This window comes from Ctenopharyngodon idella, chromosome 2 (genome assembly GCF_019924925.1).
Source record: "Ctenopharyngodon idella isolate HZGC_01 chromosome 2, HZGC01, whole genome shotgun sequence".
Classification (NCBI taxonomy): domain Eukaryota; kingdom Metazoa; phylum Chordata; class Actinopteri; order Cypriniformes; family Xenocyprididae; genus Ctenopharyngodon; species Ctenopharyngodon idella.
In genome coordinates, this window is record NC_067221.1 from 33,088,198 (window position 1) to 33,101,368 (window position 13,171).

General features: G+C 39.4%; 1 protein-coding gene across 2 annotated transcripts; it reads right to left on the reverse strand.

Annotated features, from left to right (window-relative positions):
• Positions 1–630: 630 nt before the first annotated feature.
• slco5a1a (solute carrier organic anion transporter family member 5A1a) lies at positions 631–13,168 on the reverse strand. Of its 2 annotated transcripts, none has more exons than XM_051861794.1 (10): positions 12,105–13,168; positions 10,580–11,023; positions 8,392–8,524; positions 8,110–8,303; positions 6,071–6,235; positions 5,782–5,980; positions 5,535–5,694; positions 3,452–3,687; positions 3,305–3,369; positions 631–2,547 (listed from the first exon to the last, which is right to left on the reverse strand). In XM_051861794.1, exons 1-10 carry the CDS (start codon positions 12,487–12,489, stop codon positions 2,090–2,092), a joined length of 2,439 nt encoding a protein of 812 aa, XP_051717754.1. In that variant the 5' UTR covers positions 12,490–13,168; the 3' UTR covers positions 631–2,089. The 2 variants fall into 2 exon arrangements, with proteins under 2 accessions (XP_051717754.1, XP_051717764.1); XM_051861804.1 differs by lacking the exon at positions 12,105–13,168 and adding an exon at positions 8,840–9,003 and having other exon boundaries at positions 10,580–10,752.
• Positions 13,169–13,171: the final 3 nt, after the last annotated feature.

Genomic DNA, 13,171 nt, shown 5'->3' on the forward strand with positions numbered 1-13,171 from the left:
TACAACTACAAAAACAAACAAAAAATCCAGTTGGTTTTTGTGTGTGTGTGTGTGTGTGTGTGTGTATTCCCAGTTCAAGTGTGAAAGTTTGGAGCAAGATGAGCACCTGATTTTTAAAAATTCAAAAAAAAAAAAAAAAAAAAATCAATCATTTCGGCCACAAGCATAATTTTAAGCCAATTTTTACATTCTGTAGATGTCAAACATTAGTGGAACATTTTTGAAGGCCTGTGGTTACTGCATTGAGTTAAGACAAAAACAAAATGAATGCATGTGAAACCACAGACACTTTTCCCAGAAAGAGGGTCACGATCTGGGGGTGTGTTTCCCAAAAGCATATTTAGCCAACTATGGCCGCAAGTGTCATCTGAACTCTGTTGGAAACTTGCAACCATATTTGGCTTTCAGAAACCCTGGACATGACACTAAACAACTACATTAACTGCAGGTTTAGTCCTAATGGCTCACCCTGGGTTCAGCGGCAAATGTTCAAAGGGCACAATGGTAATTTTGAAATAGAGCTTTGGTTTGCCATCACACCTGAAAGAGCCCAACGCAGTGTAATATATTTAACTAAAAGAACTACATTTCTGTTGTAAAGCTGTTCAAGTAACATTCCAAACCACAGCACACAATCAAAATCATTTTATTTAGACAATTTTGACACCTCATTTGTTTGTACAAGTAAACCAAAACCAGTTACTAAAGAATTTCTCCAGGTTTGCCGGCAATTAGACAAACCTTCAAGAAACTTCAAATAAATAATTGTATTAATGTGTCTTCTGTTTGCAAACAGAGCACAGCAACATAGGAAGGGTTGGGGAAAAAGAGGGAGAGGAAAATGAAACATACAGTTTCCTCAGCAGTAGTTCAGTGTGTATTCTGCTCTGTTTCTACCAAAGTCCTACAGTGATCAGGTATGAAGCTGATTTCTGTTCAGAGCTAGTGCTGTTACCATCAACACCACAAATACTGGCTCAAATGCAGCGCAAACAGAACACCATCTTCAGGGGGGTGAGCATGTTCTCAAGAGTATACATGATGTGTGTGTGAACATGAGATGACGTATCTCCTATATATGTTGTGTTTGTGCGTGTGTTATTTACCGAGATGATTGCTGACCACCAACATACAATCAACACCAACAGAAGATAACATTATTAATACTGATATGATGCACAAAAGTCAAAGGCTATGAAAAAAAAACCCAGAAAGACTTAACAGATGTGTGCACTGCACCAGCTGTTGCACACACTGTAACTGTAGGTCTAAAAAGCTAAACATTTAATACAACACACAAGAGAACATCTGAAAAATAAATGGAACAAGGTGGAGTAAACACAGTGGGAGGAGTTTAAAGTTGGGGAGGAGCCACTGCTTGTGTGGAGTCAATACTGTGGGAGGAGTTTAGTCTGGGCATGGCTAATATAGCTGGTAGGGAGGGGAGGAGTTTAAAGATTGGGAGGGGTAAAGTGATTCACAAGAGGTGTGTTCGACTTGAAGCGGCTTGATCGGTGTATGACATCAAAGTACTGCGAGAGCTATTAGAGAGCAGATGGCTCCAAGTGGTTTCGAATCGCTCTAATAAACCAATCGGTCTGCTTCAAGTCGAACACACCTGAGGAGTCAGTGCTATGGGAGGAGTTTGCATAGTAAAATTTGCAGTCTCTTTCCCTTCACTGTTGAAACATGAATGGATGAATCAATGAGGTAAACAAGTACATGTATCTATCTGCTGTACAGGCGAAGCAGAAAAGTATGTGCACAACTAACACTATAGGTAACTAGATGAGATGACTATGGTATATATATGTTAGAATGTGTGTATTTGTATGTAATGATGATCAGAGGTATTCGTCCTGCTGAGGTATCGTGTCAAAAAGGTTTTATTACTAATCAGTGCTTCACAAAAGTACTGCAATAATGTGTTTGACGTGTGTGTTTGTTTTAAAAAAGGCACCAGCAATGGCTATAAGCGGTGTGGCATGTTTCCATTTACATCATAATTGGCCCTCATAATTGTATAATGTTTGCATGCATGTGTATGAGCGAGTGTGTGTGTAAATGTGTGTGTGCATGGCTCCAACACTCACACTGCCACTTTTTCAAGAGACCGTATGGGCGGAGTTATTGCTTTCAGGCCATTCCCAGGGCAACTGTTACCACGGCTAAGGGCGTGTCCAGTTGGCATGGCAGCATGGGAGTGTTCATTTGGCCGTGGCAGGAAGACAGGACAGGAGCGTGTGCGCGCGTGGCCTTTGTGACCTCCGGCGTGGCAGATGAGGTGGCTCACCGTGTCCAGCGGGGAAAGCGTGTGCGAGTGCGTGTGTGTGTGCGTCTGCTCCTCACGCCGCTTCAGCGAATACCAGGTGAGGAAGATGAACAGGAAGCCCAGGAACTTCAAGCTTGCCGCCAGCCCAAAGTAAACAAAGCGGAGGGAAGTGACATCGTATTCCCAGCAGGACCCATGGAAACCACAATCCTGCTGCCACAGCATACAGGTGGTGTCAATCACAGCTCCGAAATAGATAGGAGTGGGGATGTAGGCTGGAGAGACAGAGAAAGAAAGAGGGAATATATCAAAAACTGCTTGAGTACTTACAAATTAACATTCAATTAATTTAAATGCTTTGGTACTCTCTCTATAAAATTTTTTTTAATATATTTTCAGCCTTTTAATATTTAATATATATCTTGATATTTTTGAACACTACCATACAACAGTTTGGGGAGGGTAAGATTTTTTTTTTGGAAGAAATTAATACTTTTATTCAGCAAAGACATTAAATTGAGAGACAGTTAATATATTTATAATGTTACAAATAAATTATATTTCAATTAAATGCTGTTATTTTGAACTTATTCATCAGAAATCTTTAAAAAAATGCACTATGGTTTACACAAAAATATAAAGCAGCACAACTGTTTTCAACACTGATCCTAATAAGAAATGTTTCTTGAGCATCAAAGCAGCATATTAAATTGATTTCTGAAGGATCATGTGACACTGAAGACTGGAGTAATGATGCTGAAAATTCAGATTTGACATCACAGGAATAAATAGCACTTTAAAATCTATTAAAATAGAAAAGAGCCATTTTAAATTGCAATAATATTTCACAATATTACTGTTTTACTGTATTTTTGATCTAATAAATGCAGCCTTGTTGAGCATAAGAGACAAAAATGAGTCTTAATGGTCAAATAAAAGGCATATTAATATATTAATATTGATATATTGTCCAGCTCTAGTTGACAGTTACAGAAACAAAAGATGAATTCTGTAAAATCTGTCCAATCCTACCAAGAGTCCTGAGAAGAACGAACTGCATTCCCAGAGCAAACGGCCTGTCCTCTTCCTCCACTGACCTGCTCAGAAAATAAGAAAGAGAGATGAGCGAAACAAAGTGCAATAGAGAAATGATATCCGAGGACGTGAAGAGAAGCAGACCTGAGCGTAACGATGATGACAGACGGCTGAGCGCAGGCGGTTATGAGAGTGACGATGAAGAGAAAGATGAGGAAGGTGATGAGTGTTCCACAGGTGCGCTCACACTTTCCTGCCAGGGCGTAACCGTTCTCATTCAGGTACGTCTTCACGATCACCACCTGGAGCTCGTGGTTTCCTCCTGATGGCGTGATCACCTGTCTGCTCTGAACGCAGGCACAGTCAGAATAGTTTCTGATCTGAGTGGGAGAAACACGCAAAATGTCAACAATACTGACACAGACAATGTCTCAACAACAATTTTTCTGCTAGTTAAAAATTTTACACTGATATTTTTATTTGTCCTAAGGCAAATATGAAAAATGTTGACTTAGGCAACATACAGTAACATTAGGATTCTTTTACAACAAATATTTATTAAATTATTTTTAAAAACTTAAAAAAAAAAAAAAAAAAAGCTTATAGAACATTCAGCCAATCATTACAGCAAAATAAACATATTTGTCTAGGCTGGATACTGGCACAAATTTCTTGATGATGAAGCTTGCAATTTGATTCAATATCGATTCATTTGAATATATATCAGGTACAATACGTCAATTTTTCTCAATTTAAAAAAAAAAAAAAATCTCTCTCAACTAATGCTGTAAACTATACAGGGAACACTGTCAGTTGGTATATTACTATAACATTAAAGGGTTATTCACCCAAAAATGAAAATTCAGTCATTTATTACTCACCCTCATGTCGTTCCACACCCGTAAGACCTTCGTTCATCTTCAGAACACAAATTAAGATATTTTTGATAAAATCTGATGGCTCAGTGAGGCCTGCATTGCCAGCAAGATCATTTCCTTTTTCAATGCCCAGAAAGCTACTAAAAACATATTTAAAACAGTTCATGTGAGTACAGTGGTTAAACCTTAATATTATAAAGCGACAAGAATACTTTTTGTGCACCAAAAAAAAAAAAAAAAAAAAAAAAAAGCAACTTTATTCAACAATATCTAGTGATGGGCGATTTCAAAACATTGCTTCATGAAGCTTCGAAGCTTTACAAATCTTTTGTTTCGAATCAGTGGTTCAGAGCACCAAAATCACATGATTTCAGTAAACGAGGCTTCGTTACATCATAAGTGTTTCTAAATTTCAATAGTTCACGTGGATTTGGCAGTTTGATCATGCTCCGAACCACTGATTCGAAACAAAAGATTTGTAAAGCTTCGAAGCTTCATGAAGCAGTGTTTTGAAATCGCCCATCACTAGATGTTGTTGAATAACGTCGCTTTATAATACTAAGGTTGAACCAATTTACTCACATGAACTCTTTAGTAGCTTTCTGGGCATTGAAAAAGGAAATGATCTTGCTGGCAGTGCAGGCCTCACTGAGCCATTGGATTTTATAAAAAATATCTTAATTAAATATCGAAGGTCTTACGTGTTTGGAACAACAAGAAGGTTAGTATATGATGACAAAATTTTCATTTTTGGGTGAACTAACCCTTTAAAGGTTACAATTAACTTAAAATTAACTATTTGTAAACAAACATTAAATTGCATTTTTTTTAATAAAAAAAAATACTTATAAGTTATAATAACTTTTTAACTATATAATTACATTTCTACTCGAATTAGTTTTTTGAAATATAAACATTTAAATAGTGGCTGTCATATCTTGTTTTCATGACTGATTTATTTACATACATTACATTAAATATTGAAGAACAGGTTAAGCAAAAAGTTCATGTGTGCTATGTGCTGCCCTTTCGCTCAAACTGAGGCAGCTACAGTGATCGGTCACATCACATTAAAGAGAGCCAAAACAATATATATTGTCTGAATTCCATAATCTGACAGATGAGACTGCTTCATATCAAAAGTAAAAAAGCACAGAGCTTATTGTGATTTATTGTACGGAGGTGCGCTACAAATCATTTCAGTGAAGTTTTGTTCAAGCACCTAAAGACAGCATAGACTAAAATCCTAATCATTTTTGGTTTTGTCGCGCATTTGATTCACCATCAACTGATATTTTTAACCTACGGTTTGTGAAATAGGGTCTGTGGACAGATGTGAAATGACTCACTCCTGAGGTGTGGTTGGCAATGTTGCTGCAGCCCGCCAGACATGGGTTAAAGTAGGTGATGCCATCAGAGCCGCAGACAGGTGCATACTCATGAATCCTGCATCCACAGTTGACATTACAGCTTCCCGTTAGGTTTCGGTGAGACAGAGTCAGTGTGGGCCTGCAGAACACAGATCGAACATCATTTAGTGCAGCTCATGTTTGCAGGTGATATTTATGTGCGTGTCTACAGGGGTTCCTCCATTACCCAGTGGTGTAAGGGATATTGATTCCACCGAGGTTGATGCTCTCACAGCCGACGATGAAGAGTGTGGAAAAGCAGAGCAAAGACACTCCACTGCAGATCATGGCCAGCTTTGCTGCTTCTCTTTCGCCCAGTTTCAGCTTCTTTATTATGTACCCTCCTAAAACTATACCAACACCTGCACTGGGTACGATGATCAGACCTGCACACACAAACGCACAATTAATAAGCACCCACAGGAAGTACTGTGATCAGATCAACACATTAGTGTCAGTGTGTGTGCGTGTTGTACCTGTGTATATACTGGCATTAGATGCTGGAACACCAAATTGAGATTCAATAAATTTGGGAATGAACGTGATGAAGGCTGTGACGATGGCACATTCCGCCGTGTACGACAAGCTCACAAATAAAAACGTCACGTTACTCAATATACGCACTGCTGCTTTTGGCAATTCTGGAGAGAGAGAGAAAGAGACAGAGAGAAACAGACAGATATATCATTTGTATTTAAATGTATCATCCAAAATGTGCTCATATTAATAATTAGTGTTATTGTTAACTAAAGCAAAGTATTAAAAATGTTTTTGTTAGCTGAAATAAAATACAAAAATTAGATGAAAAGATTAAACTTAAACTATCCGCTTGTTAAGTCGTGACATAAGGAACGCCGTTTCTGGCTCCAAGCCTCAACTCATTTCACTTGAGAATGGCATCTCCATGGCCGTTTATGAGCGCTATTTATTCATATTAAACATTTAACATTTTAAAGTTAAACATTTTAAATACTTACAGTCTACACAACCATCTCCGTGCTCACAGCATCACAGACATTAATATTTTAACGATTTATAAAAGATGAATCACTGTCTGGCCATCTGGGATTTTGGTATGGAGATAAAGGTTATGATTATAATTTTTTGGCATTATTACACCACATCATGTGTGTATATTAGCACCATTTGTTGTTTTCTTGTGGTATGAGATAGAGCGTTTAGATCCGGAAGCGCTGCAGCGTGACGTCAGACTTAACAACCGAATTAGAAATGATTAAGTTGAAGTACTAAAATTATTAAAACTTTAAACTTAAAACTTATTTGTGTTCAATAAAATAAAATAAAATACTAATATAATACTACCATGTAGGGCTATGTATGGCAAAAATCATAATCATATTATTTTTGGTCAATATTGAAATCACAATTATTTAACATGATTATTGGTGGGTGATAAGATCAAAGTCTTATTTCACGATACAAGTAATTTTAAATATCACTGAAATTTCACAATTATCAATACTTCAGCAAAAATTAATTCTAGGTTAACTAGGTAGACAAGTAAACCGTCAGCAATACAATAAGAAAAAAGAAAATAATTATAGACAAAACAGACAAATGTATACAACAGAACGAAAATACAGTCAAACCAAAAATTATTCAGACATTTTTGATATATTTTTACTAGTGGATGCAGGACACTATAGTTCATTTATGTAAGTGAGGATAGCAAAATAAAGTAAACTGTGACATACTATACCCAAAAATTCTTCATACAGTGGACTACCAGTAAAATTGATAAAAATTAGGAACCAAAAATTATTCAGACACTTTGACTTGACCATGTTTTGTTTAAGTGTTATCTGACATAATTAAGATTCTTTTTTTCTGACACAGTTTAACTTTGAGATCTTGTCATATTTTATTACCATTTTTTAAACTACAGTGAATAAACTGTATTAATGAATGTGGCTTAATGCACTTTTAATAACAGTTTAATATCAAACACGTCCCGCAGTTTAGCAACAGTAGACTACATTTTACAACATTTGATGTTAAGTTTGGACTTTTAGGGAGGAATGAAAGCGCACCGTTGTGAAGGAAAGAAGGTGCGCTGGATGGAATGCGGCAGCAGCACAATAATCGTTTTACCTTGATCATGTTGTTTTCATTATTGTTGGAAGCCAAAAACGAAATCGAAAATTAATTACAATTAATTACGCACAGTCCTACTACCATGTCCAACTTGCTAGCCATCTCTACAAAGCGAATCTCTGGAAATCCTAGCTGTGTCAATATCTAGTGTGACATTGTTCTTCAAAGATGACCAAAACAGTGTTGAGAGAGTTTTTGAAATCACTACAAATCTGGGGTGCGTTTCCCAAAAGCATCATAAGCCAACTATGGTCGCAAGTTCCATTAAATTCTATTGGTAACGACGGAACTTACGACCATAGTTGGCTTTGGAAAATGCACCCCTGGTCAGATAACTTCCAGAGACATAACTAGCAAGTTGGATGTGGGATCTGACTTTAGATCTGATATTAAGGCTCACCTTTGATATTTTTGCCAAAACCCATGGAGGACGAGACAGCCTGGCTCTTTTCCTTCATCATCTCGTCATCACTGGACACATCACCTGCACGTCTTTTACTTTTCTTGTGGCGTGGCGGAAGTTTTTTAGGGAAGGAGAACATGGGGAGGATCACCAACAACATTGCCACAGCACACAGGAGAAACCCACTCCACCTGAGAAAGAGACAGACAGAGAGAGGGTTACAGTGTTAAGTTTACTGTATGTTTATTAATAAAAAGCAAACAATGAGATTTTCCTCACCAGTTTCCTACAAACCGTGGGTCACTCTGGTCAATATTGACATTGGTACCGGGGTCGACATAGAATCCGATCAGAATCCCACCCAGCAGGTACCCAGCGGCTGGTCCAAGAGCTCCCATTACATACATGATAGCTAAACACACACAAAAAGAGAATAGTGGACATTCTTTAGCTGTCACATGCTATTGTAGGTCTTCTCACATCAGTGAGAAGCAGTTACAGATTTTGCATAGCAGAATTCAAATCAGAGAGCAAAAAATAACTTAACAGGCTAAAAAAGCCCTTTGGCTTCCTGGACATTCATGTCATTACACACATGAACGTACATACATTCTTATGGTCGACTAGTATAAACAGTTGATATTTGCAATTTTGAGAATATCGCTCTTTGTCGCCACCTCTGTTTGAAACCTGCAATTGCAGTTATTTGAGGAATCATCAACTTTACATGGGTTGTGCATCGGCATGGCTCCTCAGCGCGGATGAATCTAATGTTTTGAGGAGAATGTGTGGCTGTCAGTCACCGCACCGGTGGATACTGTACTTCAGAATCACAGATCGTAGTCTTGGAAGTATGACCAAAATAAGAATTTTCACTTTTGTTCTGACCAACTGAGAAAAAAAAAAGCATTACAATAAATCGCATTACCTGTGGTGATTAAAGGATTAGTCTACTTTCAAATAAAAATTCTCTGATAATTTACTCATCCCCATGTCATCCAAGATGTCCATGTCCTTCTTTCTTCAGTCGAAAAGAAATTAAGGTTTTTGATGAAAACGTTCCAGGATTATTCTCCTTATAGTGGACTTCAATTGGCCCCAAACGGTTGAAGGTCAAAATTACAGTTTCAGTGCAGTTCAAGGGCTTTAAACAATATCAGATGAGGAATAAGGGTCTTATCTAGCGAAACGATTGGTCATTCCAGCAGTGTAGACGCTGCTAAGTGTACTACTGGCCTCCACAGGTCAAAGTTAGAACTAATTTTTATATACTTGCACTAGCATATTGTATATGACAATTTAGTTGTACCTGTGGAGGGCAGTAATACACTTAGCAGCGTCTACACTGCCAGAATTCTAACAGAGAAGAAGAAGAGAGATAGTTCAAGACGAGCATCTATGGTTAAAATGTATATAATTTTTTTTTTTTTTTAGAAAATGACCAATCGTTTCGCTAGATAAGACCCTTATTCCTCGTCTGGTATCGTTTAAAGCCCTTTGAAGCTGCTTATGTAAACAGACGTGATGTAATGACGCAAAGACCAACGGCGGCATGCTTGAATTTCCCATGGAATCCTACCAGTAACACTCAAATTAGAACACATTATTACAAGCTTACCATTGTGAATCGGGCTAAGGTAAGAAGATAGTTTTGAACACTGGGTGGTTACGTACTTGCTCAAAAATGGATTTTGGATCATTTTTAACTAAAAAAAGTAACTTTAATTTTAAGTGCCAGTTTTTGCATTATTGTTAGATTTAAATCTGGACAGAGAAAGGATTTTGTTACTCATATTAGCTAGCTACATATAATAACTTGATCACTCACACGAAAGTAATCAGAACTATTGACTCTGTGAGACCAGGGCTATATTTAAAAATATATTATTGAGTGTTTACATTCCATGAAAAAACTCTGCATAGCAAATCAATCAGTGATTGACAAATTCAGATTCAAGTAGCTTTATTGGCATGGTAAAACCGTTTTACATTGCCAAGGGATTGACACGCTCTGATCCAATTGTGTTGAGCATTGTCAAATTTACAGGCAACAATGGGCACTGAATAAGGCAGTGATTGACAGCGCTTTGATGTTGGTGTTTGGCATTGTCAGATTAACAGTACCTGTTCTTGACAAGAGCCAGTTTAGAAAACCAGCGCCCCCCAGTGTAGTGTGAGTTTAAAGCTAAAACTGATGTAGGGAGGGGTGATGTAACATTAATCCATCATGCATGCTGTGCTCTCATCAATTGTCTGTTATTTTAAAACCTCCGTCCAGTAACACTAGTAATTACTAGTACTGTAGAAATACATTAATCAAAAAAATATTTGCAAATACCACTGAACAGAGGCCACTTGATCACGTGTGCCCCAAGGCTACAGCCTAGGATAGCCTATGCGTTAATCCGCCCCTGGACCCAGCCATCCAACACAGATTACACTCCAACAAAGCCACACACTGACTCACCCAGGTACAGGGATGCGTTCTCCTTCTTCACATTGTCATCCAGGTAAGTTGGTCCAAGTGTGTATATGGGAGTTGATCCCATTCCCACGAGGATCTGAGCACAGATGAACAGTGCCACATACAGGGCGTGCTCACTCTCCTCACGGTCCCTCTGGCACCTGGACAGTGCCGACCTCTCCTGCCCACTGCCATTCCCGCTGGCACAGAGACCCTCTCCCCCCACTGTGCTGTTCAGTTCCTCCAGCTGATAGGGCGGAGAGATGAAGTGAGGTAGGGAGAAGAGGGCGGCACCCACCGCAATTAACACACCTCCTACGGCCAGCCAGCGTGGCCTCTGACTCCGCCCTCCGAAGTAGCTGATGAAAACCACAACGAGGAGACTACCAATGTCAAAACAGCTGACCAGCAGACCTGACTCTGAGCTCCGCAGACTGTACCGCTTTTCTGAAAAACACGGAGCTCATTTAGTCTGAAATTCTTGAACTCCAATATTGAAGTAGAGCAAAGAGAATTTGGGAAAAGATTAGATGGTGAAATTAAAGGGTTAAATCACCCAAACCCAAAAATCTGTCCTTCCAATGACAGTCACACAACTACACTTTGAAAAACGGATCAACACGCATTGAGCAGTTTAGTCAAAATTTTCTCGATTGCTTTATATGATTAACAGGTTTAATTTAAGCTTTTATTGTAATCATTCATCAACGCACACATCAGTTATGATAAACAGAAGCTCAAGCGTGTTTGCTTGATGTGCGAGAACCAATCAGGTTCATTCTTGTGTTACACAGCACGTTTGAGATTCCACAAGAACCAATGAGGTTTATTCTCGTGCATCAAAGCAAGTACAGCTGAGTTTCTGTTTATGTTCGCTGATCAATATGTTAATAAAAGCCTAAATTCAATATGTTCATCATATAAAGTGATCAAGTCTCTTCAGAATATTTTGACTAAACCGCTCAATTCATATGGATTAGTTTGACGATCTCTTTATGAATTTTTTGAAGCGTCAAAGTGGTAGTTGTATTAACTGTCAATGGAGGGACAGAAATCACTCAAATTTCATTAAAAATATCTTCATTTGTGTTCCGAAAATGAACGAAAGTCCTACAGGTTTAAAACGACATAGGGGTGAGGAAATAATTATATAATTTTCATTTTTGGGTGAACTAACCATTTAAGAAATTGGGATGGATGGAGATTGTTGTGAGATATTAGAAAAGATGAGACAACATGATACCTTAAAGGTGCAGTAAGCAATTTCTGAGAAAAGCTGTTGAAAGTGGATTAGACCAAGCACCAAAACAAACTTGCAGCCAATTAGCAGTAAGGGGCGTGTCAACTCATTAGGGGGGAGGTGCCTGTGCTGCATAGTATGTTTGTGAATTTGGGGCGGAGCTATCAAGATAGGGGTGTGATCCTTTTAATTTTGTTTTGGTGAATTCAAATATCAAGAGATTTTCAGAAATTGCTTACTGCACCTTTAATTAAAGAGAAGAGAAGAGAAGAGGGTCAGGTATGTTACCTATGGTGGTGATGACGCTGCTGAGATATCCGGACACCATCAGAGACTGAATAAAGGTGAGATAACACATGCAGAACAGGAAGCAGCGCGAGTCTGACAGGATCCTGTCCACATAGCGCCTCACCGGCACCCGCGGCAGGCGGAACGTCAAGAGCGCAGCTGCGCCGCGACCTTCCGGCTCACGACACTCTGTCCTGACGGGGGAGCCGCACCGGGGCGAGCTATGCGGGGCAGAAAGCAGAGTCTGATCCGCGTCCTTATTACCGCTGAGCACGGGGAGGCTCTTAGATTTCAAACCCTGAGTAGATTCCTCGCACAAGTACGGAAACGGTTTCACGGGTGCGAGGCCCCCTCCTCCGGCCTCCCCAACACCACCGGATGCCATCCTGACGGGCAGTGTGAGCTCAGCGCGTCTAGTGCACAGAAGCACACAGACACACGAACATAACAGACTCTCAGATAAACCAGCTGAGGTTTATCATTGACAAATCCTATCCTTTCTGTACGAAAATTCCGTCCTACAATACCAAAAGCTTCAGGTAGCGGTCCACACCGGCTCTCCGACCCGTTTATTAGTGCGACAGAGACGCAGACATTCTGCTCTGACTCATTTCAACAAAACAAAACGGATACTTGTAAACAGATGTCTTACTACGACTATATATAAATGCGCTTTGTTCGTTTACAGCAACATTTTCGATTCAGTAGGCACATATTTACCAAACACTGAATCGACGGTCGACCAGCCGCCGTGGGCTCACGCGCCTCTGCGCGTATACTGCAGCGGCGCAGCGCGTGCGCTCGGCCGCATCACACACGCGCATTCTGCCCCGTTATCTGCACTAGATTAATAATCCCGATTAAATCCATAGACGCCATTAAACTGTAATCGATCGCCTCCCTCTGCACGCGGCTCCGACACACCATCAAATCTTCGCTGTGTGATCAAAATATCCTTGTCCTTGGACGGAGGGGGTAGCACGGACTGTCCGTTATTCACGGTATCGCTGTAAGCAGTATCGCCTCCAAGCGCATTCGGTCTGTACCGCAGCGGGCTGTAAATAAGC